Source organism: Budorcas taxicolor, chromosome 13, assembly GCF_023091745.1.
Source record: "Budorcas taxicolor isolate Tak-1 chromosome 13, Takin1.1, whole genome shotgun sequence".
NCBI classification, from domain to species: Eukaryota; Metazoa; Chordata; class Mammalia; order Artiodactyla; family Bovidae; genus Budorcas; species Budorcas taxicolor.
In genome coordinates, this window is record NC_068922.1 from 18,511,145 (window position 1) to 18,527,426 (window position 16,282).

The 16,282-nt window shown below is 39.5% G+C and overlaps 1 protein-coding gene across 8 annotated transcripts in view; it reads left to right on the plus strand.

The window, feature by feature from the left end:
- The window catches only part of PARD3 (par-3 family cell polarity regulator), a 592,324-nt gene that overhangs the window by 345,948 nt on the left and 230,094 nt on the right, over positions 1-16,282 (plus strand). For all 8 annotated transcript variants that reach the window (XM_052651068.1, XM_052651061.1, XM_052651065.1 and 5 more), the window contains 3 exons: positions 662-850; positions 2,449-2,619; positions 10,950-11,100. In XM_052651068.1, the coding sequence (XP_052507028.1) occupies positions 662-850; positions 2,449-2,619; positions 10,950-11,100 (511 nt within the window). The remainder of the gene's footprint in view (positions 1-661; positions 851-2,448; positions 2,620-10,949; positions 11,101-16,282) is intronic.

The following is a 16,282-nucleotide window of genomic DNA, read 5'->3' on the forward strand; positions in this document are numbered from 1 at the left end:
TACAACTCTTTAATTAAATAATATTGCTTGAATACTATCCACCAGCTGCAGTATGTATCATACAGTACTGTGGAAAAAAAAATTTCTAAAGTTGTTTATCTCTACTTTGTCTCACAAATGTTGAAGGTCAAAACTCTCTAGCAACTCTCTGAAAATGAACCCCTTTTTCTGTTGGCTGTATTATCAGGATTTGTTGTTGTTTGAGAATAAAATGATACACCCTTAATGAACATTAATCTATTAATAACACTGAAAATTCCTAGTGAAACACAAAGAGACAAATGAGTTATGTTTATTTATTTTGATTGCCTGCTGTTTCTGTTTTTCTCCTGTGGTTTAGAATATATAAACAGATGAAAACCCCCCATGAAAAAGAAAAACAGACCAAAACTCTAAGGGTCTACATGTCTTTAGTCCTTCTGCTTCATTTTTTCTCCTGTATTTCTCAGAATCTGGTTTAGGTTTGTTTCGATATTGAAACAAGTGTCACATAAAAATATTAGCAGCTGGCTCCAGGAATCATCTGGAGGGGGTGCAGTGTGTGCTGTTATGCATCCTGTTGTGGAACTTCCGTGGAAATACTGTGCCTGTTAGCTCATTAGCAGTCCTTCAAAAGAACAGAAACATTGGAATATAACTGTGCAATTTTGTTTCCTGTTAGAAAGCAGAAGATGAGGATACTGTTCTCACACCTGACGGCACCCGGGAATTTCTGACGTTTGAAGTTCCGCTGAATGATTCAGGATCTGCTGGTCTTGGAGTCAGTGTCAAAGGTAACCGGTCGAAAGAGAACCACGCAGATTTGGGAATCTTCGTCAAGTCCATTATCAATGGAGGAGCAGCATCGAAAGTAAGCCAATGTCAGTCTCATCAAGCTTGTGCGCACTCACAAAAGTGTTTAATTTATAGCCCTATTCCTTGGAAACATTTAAGTGGTTGGGGTGAAGTCATTCCTTTTCTCTATATATGTTCATTTCTGTGGCCTGTGAAGTAAACCAACAAAAAACAGATTAATAGGAGAAAAAGTTTACAAATTTTACTGATGGTAAAATTTCCAATTTTATGTGTATGGGACTCCCCAGGAAGATGTGAAAACCTAAGGAAGCGTTAGATTTAGAAGCTTGTATACCATTTTAGCTTCCATTTTATACCATTTGGGCTTCCCTGGTGGCTCAGAGGTTAAAGCATCTGCCCGCAATGCGGGAGACCTGGGTTCGATCCCTGGGTTGGGAAGATCCCCTGGAGAAGGAAATGGCAACCCACTCCAGTATTCTTGCCTGGAGAATCCCACGGGTGGAGGAGCCTGGTGGGCTACAGTCCAGGGGGTCGCAAAGAGTGGACACGACTGAGCGACTTCACTCACTCACTCTCATACCATTTTAGCAAATGGTGGTAAGTTTTACAGTTAGGGATTAGATGAAGAAAGAGGGTTTGGGCTTCCAGTGGCAGTCAACTATGGGATGGTAAACCTCTGAAGGGAACCCCTGGAAGAAAAGTCTCCTTTTATAGGTTTGTTTCTGAAGATTCATCTCAGTAAGTCTCTGTCTCTGTGTGAGGGTCGCCCTCCACTTCCAGGTGAGAGAGAAGAGACCTGGCATCTTCACAGCAAGGACCTTCTCCCCTGGGTTCAGCCAGAGGCAGCGAGGACAGAGCCCTTTCTCTGTGTCTGACATTTCTCACTTGCCTTCCACTGAGAATAATCCATATGCCAAAGTGGTGTGTTTTGGGGTGGCGTATTCTGATCCCCTGTAACACTTAAATGTTTTCTGGCTTTTTGCCTAATAACCTAAACAGGATCAAACAACTGGTGAAATCTCAGTGATGTGCCATTTGGGGATGAAAGTCTTATCTTCAGCTCCTCATTGTTGATCTCCGAGTTCACAGCCCAGGTTCATGCTAGTGAAATGAAGATTATCTTTGCAGAGACTTAGCTCAGGTTCTGGCACAGACCTGCCTGACGGGAAAGGTTAATACCTCCCTCTTCTCTCCCTTCGCTCCTCGTGGGTCACTTCTGTTTCCCAGAGGAGAGAAAATGTCCTGGCTGTCTGTTGGGGGGGTTGCTGCTCTTCTCTGCAGTTGTCTAATAGCCTGGAGCTTTTGCATGTCTTGGGTTGTAAATAACCTCTCTGAGTGTCTGTGGAAGCAGGAAAGTAATCACTTTGTGTCCTTTGAATTAGTATGCTATTTTGGTAAACAGATTATGATAATGACTTGATTTACAAATGTATAAATGATTGAAGTAGACACAGGCTGCAAGGGCTGCTCACACATTATTATGCTAGTGTTCAATTGGGCATAATCCATTAGTATTAAAGCCCCCCCCCCACTTTTTTTTTTTTTTTTTGCCTTTTTGCTTTGTTTTCATTTTATTTTTTTAATGAAGGGGAAAGCAGCTTCTTTTATCACAGACTATTTAATGGCACTTATTTTTACCTGCTCCCTTCCCAGGATGGGAGGCTTCGGGTGAATGATCAACTGATAGCAGTGAATGGAGAATCCCTGTTGGGCAAGACAAACCAGGATGCCATGGAAACCCTCCGGAGGTCCATGTCCACTGAAGGGAACAAGCGAGGAATGATCCAGCTCATTGTGGCGAGGAGAATAAGCAAATGCACTGAGGTAAAGGATGAGAAAGACAAAAGGCATCTGAAATGGCCGTAGTACCAAGTTCTGTCCTAACACTGGACGAAGAATTTCAGGTCCCTGGGCTTTACCGCAAAAGATTCTCAATTATCTCTGGTGGCTAGAGTTTATTTCATTGTCATTAGATTGTGATTTATTTTCTTCATTCTGTGATCAAAATATTCCTGAGCATGGTGTAATATTTCTATTGCCACCTCAACAGTTAATGCCGGGATCTGGAAGGCGCCTTTGTTTGGCAGGATTCACACCTTGAAAACAGAGCCACACATTCCTGCTCAGAGTGCAGTTTCTCTGCTGTTCAGCAGTGTTGAACCAGGAGGGAGAAACGTCAAAGCAACGATTGCTTGTTCCCTTGCTTATCTAGACTGGGTGCCTCTTGCCAAGTCCCTCAAGGGGGAGAGTCTGTTTCTCTTGTGACGCGGTCAGAAGTGGGAGCCTCCTTTCCCACGCCTGGCCTGCTTCGTCCTTTACTATAGGGCTGGACATTTTCCTCTGGAGAACCTGCTTTTCAGTGATATCTGCTACATGAAACCATGGTGGGTTCTGCACCTGTGCTGTGTCTAACCAGGTGTGAGTGGGAAGGTTTTCTTTCCTGAAGGACGTGAGCTTTTGTTTTCCCAGATAGCAAAAACATACCAAGTAGAAACATACTACTTATGTTTCAATAGCAGAGCATTTGAAAATTTAAAGGGAATTAAATATAGGTTTGTTAATAAATATTAGAACCTGAAAAAAAAAACAAACGATTTTTTAAAGACATTTTATGAAGTATGTGCCATCTATAGGAAAGAGGTGGGACCTGCTTGCTGAAAGTATTGTTTGTTGTTTTTCTCTTTACTGATGTTCAACTCCCCATACTTTTAAATCAGCTAAGAGAAAATATTTAGCAAATTGCACAAACTGGAAAGTATACCTAACCTGCTTAGGTGTTTTTCTTAATTTTAAAATCTGTGTTTAATATATAAAGAAAGCTTTTCAGGTCATGATGATGGCTTATCCAATCAGTTAACACAACTGGATTTTGCAACATACCTATGAGCTCAGGGGGTAGTTAGTGGAGAGGTGACCAATTTTTGAAAAATTATCGACCATAGACTTACTTTTACATTTTTATTTTCCAAATGAAGAATGACTTAATGTTAATTAACAAGTTAATTTCCACGACAGCAAGAGAAGAGTGTCACCTTAACTAGAAACCTCATAGTGGAAAACTATGAAAGTAAAACATTAGCTTTTTTATGATGAATGTAAATGCTGCTGCTAAGTCGCTTCAGTCGTGTCCAACTCTGTGCGAACCCATAGACGGCAGCCCACCAGGCTCTGCCGTCCCTGGGATTCTCCAGGCAAGAGCGCTGGAGTGGGTTGCCATTGCCTTCTCCAGTGCATGAAAGTGAAAAAAAGTGAAGTCGCTCAGTCGTGTCCGACTCTTAGCGACCCCATGGACCGCAGCCTACCAGGCTTCTCTGTCCATGGGATTTTCCAGGCAAGAGTACTGGAGTGGGGTGCCATTGCCTTCTCCGATATAAATGCTAGGCTACTGGATTGATTTTCTTGAATGGTAATTTTTATTGGTTTCCAAATCATTCCCTGATGTTTTAAACATAAGTCCTGTAAAGAGCTATCTCCACAGTTTGTTCACAAGACACATTGTTCCTTATTAGGTCTTTTTCAAAAATGGAAGAATTTGATTTTCCCTAAGACTGTATTCATTAGACAGATGCTCACTGAGAAAATGTGTTAGGTCCCGGGGGTATAGCGGTAAATAAAAACCCTGGGGGACTTCCCTGGTGGTCCAGTGACTGAGACTCCAGTCTCCCAGCGCAGGGGGTCTGGGTTCGATTCCTGGTCAGGGAACTAGATCCTACGTGCCGCAACTAAGACCCAGTGCAAATAAAAAACAAACAGAACTGATGCGGGTTCCATCCCAGGATGTTCTCCTGGACAGTATATCATATTGTTATCACCTTCTCAAAGTTTTGCTTCAGAGCAAAGCTTGAAATATTACATGGGCACTTCGACTGTAAGAAACAGACCCAAGGTCAGCATCCTGAATCTAGACATGCTTTCATCTGGTTCAGGTGATTCCCTCTTGTTCCCCAAACAAACCTGTACTATCCTGAAAATATTTTGATAAAGGCACTGATTTGATCCCCTGTCGCCCTGTAAGATGCATGGAATTGAAATCCCACCGCAATATCTTTGTGTCTCATTCACTTCTACATATGAATTTATGTGAATGAAAATGATTTAAGTAAGGGAACAGCGGCAGTATGCAGTAATAGACTTTAATATTCAATATTCTTTACGGTATCACTTTCATACATTGCTGGTTATTACTATTTCTTAGGATAGAGTAAGCTTATAAAGCAATTAGATAAAAAAAAATCTTATCACGAGTGCTGTGTTCTCTTTGTAATACCAGTGAAAAGCCTTTTGTACTGACAGGATTTAACTAAAGAATTATATGAAGACAGAAGAGCTCATTTCAGCTTCCCATAAGTCTTAAGACATGATTTTGCTGCTGTTGTACTTATATTATATATTACCTTTGGAGAAACATCTCCCTGAATTACTGAGAGGGTTTGTGTAAATTATGTTACCGTAAATATTGATGTAACCAGAGCATGTCTTGTCATGCATGAACCTCAACCCAGAATAATGTGCTAAGTTCCCTCCTTCTGGGTCTATCCATCAGCTGTGTAGTCCGGCCTTGGACAGTATCACAGAACTTTATTTCACTGACTCATCTTTAAATCAAGGGTTTGCATACTTAATTTCAAGCTAGAAAAGATGAAAATTTGCAAAAAGCTCATCTTTTGTGCTTTGGCACATCTTTCCTTGCCCTCGCTTATATGTGGGAAGTGCTGTGTGCTATCTCAATATGTTTTCTTTACAAATTAGCAACTCTGCGGAATTCCCTGGGAGTCCTGTGATTAAGATTCGGGGCTTCCAAAGCAGGCGGTGCAGGTTTGATCCCTGGTCCGGGAACTAAGATCTCACGTTCTGTGTGGTATGGCCAAAGATTTAAAAAAAAAAAAAAAAATTGGCAACTCGTTGCCCTAGGTACATCTTCCCCTGCACTTCTCTGTTCTTTGTTTCTGTACAGCACATTCGAGATATTTTCTAGAAGATGTTCCTCCGTCTCTTCCTCTTGACTTCTCAGGAGTCTGTGAACGCTGCCTCGTTCTTGAATCCTTTCCTGTCAATTCTCTCCATTTTTCTCCTACTTCAGTCTGGCCCTTCTGTCTCCTCTAAGGTTGCTCTCTTCTGCCTATTCCTTTATTGGTTAGTAGTCTTCAGGGCGTTTCCTAGGCTGTGTCTTCCGCACACGCTCCCTGGGAGACCTTTGTTCCCTGGTGTTCGGGTACTGTGTTCGTTGTGATGAATCCTGTGATCGCGTTACCATCTCAGGGCCCTATTCTAGTTCCAGACCCCCTCTTCAGTGGAGACATCTACTGGTGTGTCTCTGAGGCACCTCTGCTTTTTCCTCCTTGAGTTCCTCCTCGAGCTCTTCATCCACCTTTGTCCTTCCCCGAAGAAATAGCTCTACTGTTTCTTCAATTGAAGCTGGGCATCTGGGGTGACCCTGACCTCTCAGATGCCTTTCTTGTCTCTTTCACCTCCTCCTCTGGAATCTCTCCTCCCTGGCTCTCCTCCATCCCCTGCAGTTGCCCAGTCACCTAGCAGGCCTCTGTGCTGCCGCTCCCTGAAGGATCTCCTCCTCAACCCATTTTGTTTACACTGCAGTAAAACCCGTCTTCCCACAAAGCAAGCTGATCCTGTTCTATGTATCAAAAACTGTAAAATACTTTGGGATGAATTGAACAATTTAGGTAGTCTCTGTACTCATAATTCTATAAAACATTGCTGAAGAATTAAGTTAGATTGAAATTAGTGGAGTGATACATGATTAGCAGATTCAGTATCATTGAAGTATCAGTTCTCTCTACTTGGCCTATAGATTTAATAAGCTCTTGTTAATCATCCCAGCAGGCATTTTTATAGCAATGAATAAGCTGATATCAATTGGGATTATTAATTTTTCATACTGTTACTAATATTATTATTGTTATCAACATTATTTAATTTATATGGAAATCTAGAACTGGGAAAACTAGGATGAAAATATCATTGGTTGCTTTTGAGCAAGGTGGGATTGAGTGGGAAATAATAAGGAGGAATATACTAAGGTAATGGGAATGCCCTTTATCCAAAGAGAGGTGTATGTTACATGGATTTATCAATTTGTCAAAACTCACTGAACTGACCAAGGACTACTTTAAAATGAATTCTCTCTCGCAGTTTAATCCTCTTAGAATTAGAAAGCTATATTAGAATAGAAAGGAGCCTAAGGTGTCATTTATGATTCTCTTTATGTGTGAAGAAATAAACACAGGGAGGTCAAATGATGTGCTTAATGCTGGCAAGTAATTTAAGAAATCGAGAAGCAAGGTGTCCATCCCTCTTAGGCGCACGAGAGGGTCTGATGGCGTGTGCGTTGTTTGGGCAGTTGCTGCTCTGGCTATGTTGGGAAGTGTGGACAGTAACCCTGAGTCAGGTAGGCCATCATCTGTTCTGCGTCTGCCACGTCCAGGCTTGCTTTACACTCTGGTCCTTGCTCTCAACCACATGGAGACGTGCCGGTCGTTAGCAATGGTTCTTCATAAAAGCAGAACTCGGAACTGTGCCCTGAAACTCTGGTCACCCTTTTCCAAAGTTAAACCCCATCTTTTTATCCATTGTTTTGTGTTAACTCGTCCTTTGGATATTAGTATTGAGTTGTCCAAGCAGTTTGTTTGGGTTTTCCCTTTAAGAGGCATGGAAAACCCGAACGAACTTTTTGACCAAACCAGTATTTTCTACAGTGTGTGATTTTTTTATCTCAATCAACTTTCTTTTACTTCCAGTGTTGTGCAGTGTCCTCAGCTTTAAGGGCCTGCTTCCACATGGCCTATATGTATGATCTCTCTAAACCATTTTAAGGAAACTCTGAGTCATTCACTCAGAAATGAATTTATTCATCCAATTATTCACCCAGTGCCTGCTCTGTGCCAGGAATCGGGGATAAAACAGAATAAGCTTATAAAGACTGAAATATCAGATAATGAGATTGTGCCAATTACTAACTCGGACCCAGTTTTAGGCTTGCTGAAGGGGATTAGGGCCGTATCTGTGCCAGCTTTTCACTGTTTATAGTTGAGATGGTGGGATACATTCTCTTTATGGGAAAGACATAATTTGACCTGCTAATGCACACTTACAACAACATGAGATTTTACAAAGCCCTATAGATAATGTATTCATCTTTAAAAAGAAACCAATCTTTCACCTTTTCCCAGGAAGAATAGGCCAAGTGTATAATATAAAGCATGTTCATCGGACAGTATCCAGCTTTTTGTTATTAAATAGCACTTATTATTTCCTGATTATAAAAGCCACATATGATCATTTGAATATGTTTTTAAGAGAATGCTGTATTTCCATTGTTCTTAGGTATGGAGTAATTCCCAATGTTTATGCCTTCGTAAATGAAGTTCTGATATTATTGATTGGCATGAATCTTTGTTATTCACTTAGCTTCTTACTTTGTGAGGATAGCAACTGGAAAATGAAATGAATAGACTGGTCAAAGAGTATAGGCTATTTCTTGGCTCGTGACGTGCACTTGCACATTCCTTTGGGAAAAGACTGTATCGCTTCATGCTGACCTCCAGTATAGGTTATCTTGTTGCAGCCTAGAGCTGAATTCTCTTTAATGGGTGAAAAGGCATTCCTATTTTCCTAGCACTGGAGTTGATGGGGTCCCAAACTTCTGCTCCTACTTGGGACTGAATTGTGTTGCATGGAAGAACATTTTTTTTGCAGCTGAAAAGACAAAGTGAAAATTGCAGTGCTTTTATTTTGGTGTCCTCTTGGAATTAAGCTTAATTTGATAAGAGTTTCATATAAGGAAAATATATGGTCTGCCTGGGAGCAAACCATATTGCAGGAAGGCCACCCACTCTTCTAGGACCACCTTCCTTGGAGTGGCCCCTCCCACACTCCAATGTGATACACTCTTCTTTCTTAAACTCTTTGCTTGCAACAACAAAAAGAATCATCAAAAGATTTAAAACAAAACTCTGTACTCCGATCCTTTTTTTTTTTTTTAAGAAATTAAAAGGCATTGTATCTTCTGTTAAATATTTATGTAGGAGGCCATTGATGTCTTCATTTAAATCTGTCTTTTGAGATGGAAATTAGACACAGTTAGGGAGGTGGGGAGGTGCAGATGCTTTCCCAGGAAAGTGCTCAACTATGACTTTCCTAATGAATAGGCATCTTATTGTTTTTCTCTGGAAAGCCTGCGTGTACTATTCTTTAAATGGAATTTTTACTTGACTTTATAAAATTCTAAAATAGCCTCTCGGGATATTTAGGGGTTTCTCATAATGGTGCTTTATAAAGAGTTTATTATCTAAAAAATTTGCCGTTATGTAGTTCAATTAAATGTATTTGTTAAGCAAACTCACGGATGTGTTGTCTGTCTTATGATAAAATAAACTATTGTGTAGGATGCAGGTTTTGCATGTTGAGATGTATAGCGAGTCTCTTTAATATTGTGTTCATTAAAAATACTTATGCCTGTCTATTTTTAAAGATATCAGGTATTTGTTGTGTTTATTTTTGTTTTTACCTCCCCAGAGTCCCTTGGAATTATGGCATCATGTCCTTTCAGAAAATATTTTTTTATTTTTTTTATATCCAAGACCTTGAGTATTTAATTTTCTTTTCAGTAAAGCTGTCGGTTGTAATCTGCAATTAAAAAAAAGAAACTAATAAAACAAATCCTCATTTCACAATTTAAACCTTATTGAGTCTAATTCACCAGCACTGCACGTTTATTATTCTCCTGCAGTTTGACGTGCCTCCAGTTGTAATTGTGTTGACCCTTCGATGCATTAAATCTCCCCAGTGCTTATCAAACTGGGCGAGATAAGTCTACAATTCAGAACTTCATTAAATATCTCATTTATATTAAACAGATGATAGCTTCTAACAGAAATAAGAATTTGTTCCAATGGAGAAGCCACAGTTGTGGTTTCCTCCGTGTTGGATCGTGCACCGTTCGCTTTGCTGTGGTGGAGCCCCTGCCTCCATGCCGCCCCCACTACCCAAGTCCTCCCTGCCTCTGGCTGTAGGTAGGCCTTTGCCAAAGCATCAGGTGGTGTTAACCTTGGAGCCCCCATTGGGAGGATTTGTATTTATATGTTCTGTTCCCTATTGTTTCATGGCCTTACTAGCATAGATTTCTCTCTCCTATTATTTTTATGAAGTTCATAACTTATAAGGCACAACTGTTATGCCACTTACTATTTTAATTCTTGGTGATGGAAATCAACCTATATTGTCCACTTATCTAGCAGATTGTATGTTTGTAAATAGGCATCTTTGCCTGCTTCATTAGAATACTTAATCTTTACTTCTGTATTGTCAATATCCTAAATAGCTTTTTTTTTGTGGAGTGGGGGGGGTTAAGTCTTTATTGAATTTGTGACAGTATTACTTCTGTTTTATGTTTTGGCTTTTTTTGGCCATGAGGCATGTGGAATCTTAGTTCCCTGACCAGGGATTGAACCCACACCTCCTGCATTGGAAGGCAGAATCTTAACCACTGGGCCACCAGGGAGGTCCCTATCCTATGGTTTATTTTCTCTCATACTTAGGATTACAATGAGAGAATAGAATTTGTTTCTAATTTCGGCAGAAAAAACGGAGGCTCAGTGTGTTGTTGAAGACACCTGAGCTAACAAGTGGCCTTTAGGTCTTAGATTGTAGGTGGTCATACACCCCTGCACACACAGCATGGTGTGCTAATGGTTAGTTGTATTTACACACTCTAAATGTAAAAAGCAGAGTTAAATTTCAGCTTCCATTCTGATAATGATAAAGCATGTATTGCACAGGGCAGCATGTCATAAAAAAGTTCTGAATTAAACCATAACTTAAATTGACTTCAACAGATACTTAACCGTCAAACTGAAAAAATAAGCAACACGATGAGTTTGGAAAAAAGCCTTTAATATACATATTTTTCCTCCAGTGCTTGAAATCTGACAGAACTTCATGGGAGGCACAGTGTAAAGTGGCACAGAAAGTTGGTCATTAGGCAGAGCTGTCATCACAAATTATTTTGGTACAGGGTGAAAAGTTCTAGTTCATTTGGTACTCAGTTGGATGCAGGCCTTGGGCAAGTTGTTATAATTCCCCCATGCTGCTCCTGGGCCTCCACTTCTGACTTTGCCTTTCTCCATCTTTCTCTGCAGCTGAAGTCACCTGGGAGCCCCTCTGGACCCGAGCTGCCCATTGAAACAGTGTTGGATGATAGAGAACGAAGGATTTCCCACTCCCTCTACAGCGGGCTCGAGGGTCTTGATGAATCACCCACAAGAAATGCTGCGCTCAGTAGGATAATGGGTGAGTCAGGTACAACCCTGTTGGTCCCATCTTATGTTTATGCTTTTACTGGTTCACGGAGAGGTTATTAATGTAATATTAATGTAAAGGAGTCCCATGTTTTCAAGAGGAAAAGGAGCATGTTCGTTATAATTATTCAGGAAGTGTTAATGCTGAGAGAGGCAATCAATACATTGATTTTGTTAAGTGAGGTTTAGATCCTATAACACGTGGAAAAGGAGAAAAAGAAGGGGATCACACAGAAGTGCTTTCCAGTGATCAAGATATTCTTAGTGTGTCTGAGATGTTAAATGAAGCTGTGTTTGGGGTTTTTTTTTTTTTAATCAAAATTTAGAGGTTTATGGCATGATTTCAAAGTCATTTTTATAATAGCACTGTTTACAGGGAAAGGAAAAAATATGTAAATATGTGTATATGAAATATTCACATTTTGTGGTTGTTATGGACTAAAGTGTTACCCTGTTTTAATTGCATCTCAACTTTTTCAAAGGCTTCATTTGAAAATCCTGAAACCAGTGTTTTGCGTCCTTTGTTTGCATTCAGCACCATTCTGTCTATGTGGCCCCCAGTGGGTAATGAGGTTATTAGCACTTGCTCTGCAGCCGTTCAGCTCTCTGCTAACAGATCTGGTTAATAAAGACTTGCTCTGCCACCAGAGTGGTTGGATTTACTGAGTTGCTCATCTTGGGATTAGCTTGTGAGAGTTGTCAAATTTAAAATGTAAGACGCTGTTTTGATTAAAATAGCACATGACCTAAAATGCTTTGATTGGTGGTATGTTTTGCAAGCCTCTAATCTGAAGTATAAGCCTAAATTTAACTCCATTCTCAGCACATTTAATGGAGATTGAATACAGTCCATGTCTCCATTAGGAAGCTTCACTGGGACAGGAATTTGTTTCCTTCATCAGTGTATGTTTATGGAAAGCCTGCTATTGGCAAGACACTGTATTTACTTTTGCTGTAGATGCAAAGAGGAGTGAGAAACAGTCTGCCTTCAAAGAACTTTCTACCAGGCATGATCAGAAAAATATGTGAACATGACTAGTAGAATTTTCTGTTGTTCTTCCTCTAATCCTTCTAGCTTTCTTATTTGGATATAGTGCTAAATTCCCCATTTCTAATTTTATTACACGTAGAATAAAGACATGCCAGCTCTCTGGTTTAATTTTGTCACCATTTTTGTTTGATCGTCTTGGTGGAGTGTGAGCAGGGGAAGAATGCTGAAGGTACTGCACACCTGTCAGACGACAGGCATTGCACATGGTGCGTTAGATTAACCTTCATTTGTTAATAGTCACTCTCCTCACTGCTGTGAGGTTTCCCCTACTTTTCCAGTTTTGGTGTTTCACTTGATCTTCATTAAGCGCTTTTTTTACTGTTGAAAATTCAGACCTCTTAAGAGAGAAAGAGAGTATATGTGTCCCTGGATCTGTATGCATACAAAGTGATTCGCTGTAATTTCCCCTCTATTATAGGAACATAGGACTTGCCATACTGAATCAGACCATTGGTCCACCAGTTCCTGTAACCTGCATCCTGCCTCCAATCCCTGATGCTTCAGAGGAAGGCGAAAAACTAAACCTAAAACACAAACCAAAAGCCCCCAGTTCACCTAGTGACCTTTGGAAATGCTGTATATATGGGCTGAGGATTCCTTCTTTTTCTTTCGTCTCGTGCCCTGCCTTTGTTAGTAATGACCTCATTAGCCCTAAGTTTGCTTTAGAGTTGGCATTGTTTTCCTTTCCCTCTGCTGGAGATGTAATGGACTTTAAAATTCCAGATGCTTCTGCTGGGGTACTAGCCTCCCTTTCAGCTCTGTGCTTTGTAATGTACTGTGGGCTCTGTTTTGGGCTGGGGGTGACAGACTGCTTTTATGGTAGGCCAAACTGATATTGTATGATTTGGATATTTTAAGACATTTTTTTACAAGTTAGTTGTACTAGAAACTAGGAGTCTCATATATTTTACTCTGAGAAATGTATGTGCTGAATTTGAGTTTTTATCTTGAGTTTTAAAAATTTGAGAATTCTTTAGTCTTTTTCAGTACCTGTTTCAGCATCATTGACCCTAAGAAACAAGCAGTATTCATAATGTCACTTCCCACTTAAGAGTTAGAAATCTTGCAAAAGATAGTGTTTTACAAAAAGATACCAAAGCAAGGTACCAAATATAAGAAATTAAAGCACTGAATTTCAGTTAAGCTAAACCCGGTAGCACCATCATTTACTAATGGGCGCAGTATTTGGGTGCATGAGAATTTCTCAGACAGATCTTGTTTGGTTAGTGGTTGTCTTCTATCCGTTTTACCCCTGTTTGGACACCAGTGGAGGTGGTGGTATCTGCTTCATGATCTGCTATGATTCAGACAGAACTTTATATTGAAATTCCAGATGACTACATTAAGAAATGATTAATTTCATGTGGACAGGGTATACTTTCACATAGAATATTCCTCCTGTGGAACTCTAGGTCCAAAAGGAGCTTTGAAGCTGACTCATTTCTATGGGAACATAACTCAGGAGAGAAGCTTCCAAACAATAGACCAAAAAAGGGAGAGATTCTAGAGTTGGGAACATGTCAGATGTCACCAGCCACACTTTCCCACTTAACAAATAAAAGAGCTAAGCCCCAAGATCCCATGATGATTTTAGTTTTATTTTGTTCTTGGCTATTTCCTCTTTCTAAAAATAGCCCTCTCTGGGGATTAGTGGGATCACACAGTAAGTATTAGTGACATTTAACCTTTATTAACATCCATTTTTAAGTATCCACATTTTCAAGCAACTGGCATTACACAGTCTGCAGAATCTTCCATCCTGGCCAACACTGTGATTTAAATAAAATAAGTTGTTTCAGAGGAAACCACCTTACAAACCATGTGCCCCCACCTACTTAACATCTGTGCAGGGGAATTTTGGACTAAAGAAATTAAGTGACAGGTCTGAAGCCCCAGCATTCCGTGTTCCTGAACCAAAATTATGATGTATATTTTTCTGAGTCATGAATCCCGTGTTATTGGAACCTGATTCATCTCCTTAGCTTTTGGTGAGTTCAGCCAGACTTGCCAACAAAGGCAGGAGTTCTCCAGGTATCTTCGGTATTGGCTGACTCTCCACTATCATGGATTTTCAAGGAGTGATCTTGGACACTCATCAAAGAGAAATCTGTATGGAGTCTACGTAGGATTTCTTCCTTTTAAAAGCCTTAAAAGTATTTTACAAATCCTGGACTATCTTAACTACTACTACTACTAACAATAGCAGTAATAGGTGCAGCTAATTTCACCAGCATGTGCGCTTCATAGGACACCATCACATTTGGGAGCATGGAGCCTTAACATGTTTTCCAACATTTTTTATCTGAAGAATTTTTCTGTTTAAAGCACAACTGAAATCTGTTGACTCCATTTTCAAATGTAATTCAGTAGTTTTTGTATTCATATACTTGTGGTGAGTTTAAAAAAATTTTTGTTCAGAGTAGTTTGAACTTGTTAGAAATTAAACATAGAGAAATGGAACATTAATGTTGTTTTTTATTGTGAGTCAAATCACTGGCAAAGTTTTCATTGGTTTCTAGTGTCATGCATGGTGCTGCCTCCTATGTAAATACACCAATGAATAAATGTTTGGTAAAGTCATTCTGTATCGCATTGTTTTACTCTGCTACAGTTTAAATCTTAGCTTGTTTTTTAACTAGCTGTGGAAAGAGGAAAGTTCATTCACTGAAAACCAGATCATAGGCTTCTGAAGTCAGCCCTCAAAGGGTTCACATTCAGGATGTGCCACGTACCTGCAAACTAGGTGGAGTTTGGTAGAATATGTAGTTTGGCAACTTATTTATTACCCCCAATATATTCCTGAAGTTGGATCCCAAAACAATATTCCTGACAAGTTTGTTATTGCTGCAAAGTGGAAAATTGATGGAAAAATATGTATTTTCAAGACTTTTGAAATATTAGCCTTCAGAATCGTGGGTGAGAGAAAAAAAGCTGAGTCCTTGTTTTGCTGTTAATAGGGACAGTTTGTCCTTTTTATTTCGGTATAAAATTTTGGATCACTTAAGGATCAATATTTCTACTCAAAACAGCATGAAAAAGTACTGTCACATGCAGAACCATTCTGTATTTCATATTGCTTGCTAGACTGCCTCTCAATATATTGCATACAAGTTCTCATTTTTATGTTTAGAAATTAGTTTGCTATCATGACACCATAATAGTTTCTTCCAATAAATTTTGCCTGGGTGAGGACATGACATTTAATGCTGTGACATGTCAGTGGTGTGCTATTAGGGATAACTTGTGTTTTTTCATTGTCTACATGTTTTTTTTGTGGGGGAAGTATGTCTTGAGTAGGAAATATTTCTTTGGGTAATAGTGCTGCAATGTCCAGCCTTATTTATGAATGATATTTTATTGAACAGATTTCTGTCTTTCTGTACTAATATCCTAAAACTGGAGTGGGCATAAATGCATCATTTGAATTCAGAAAAAGGAAACAGTAAAGTATTAAATTCGACTCCCATTTTTTATTATGATCATTCATAAAAAGTTGCTCGTTTTTACAGTTTGTCAAAATGGATGTATTTCAAATCAGAATCGAGTATTTTTCTTGATAATTTGCTGAGGAGAGATTTCAGTGAACATACAGTATTTCTGTAATAGAGTAGTTGGTGCTAAGTAATGAATTCATTGGAAATTTCTAGCAATTGTGCTTTGGGTTGTCCTGAAAAACTCTCTATCAACTTTGTGTTTCTCCTTTGTTTAAATGTCTAGAACAAGAGTATATATTTAAAATCCTTCAACTCTATATGTATGCCATCCTCTAATTTCCAAAATGGTGTTAAAACAAAAATTATTATGTACACACTGTTATGAATGTTTAAAAATGAGATCTTAAGACAGATATTCAAGTGTCATGAACTGTCGTCACAGTGCTGTTGTGCTGTTTTTAAAAGTAGTTTATCATAGAGGACGAGGACACCCTTTTAAAACAGTGATAGGATTTGGAAAGGGCAGCAGTCCTGCTTATTTGCATAGGAAGCAGGAGAGCTGATTTCACAGATGTGGATGTTGGACTTGCAATGAGCGTGTTTCCATCCTCCTGTGAGGTGAGAGGCAGTGTGTCCATTTTCCTTGCTCTGTTGGAAGAGCCAGACCAGCGTGACCACATCACACTGTG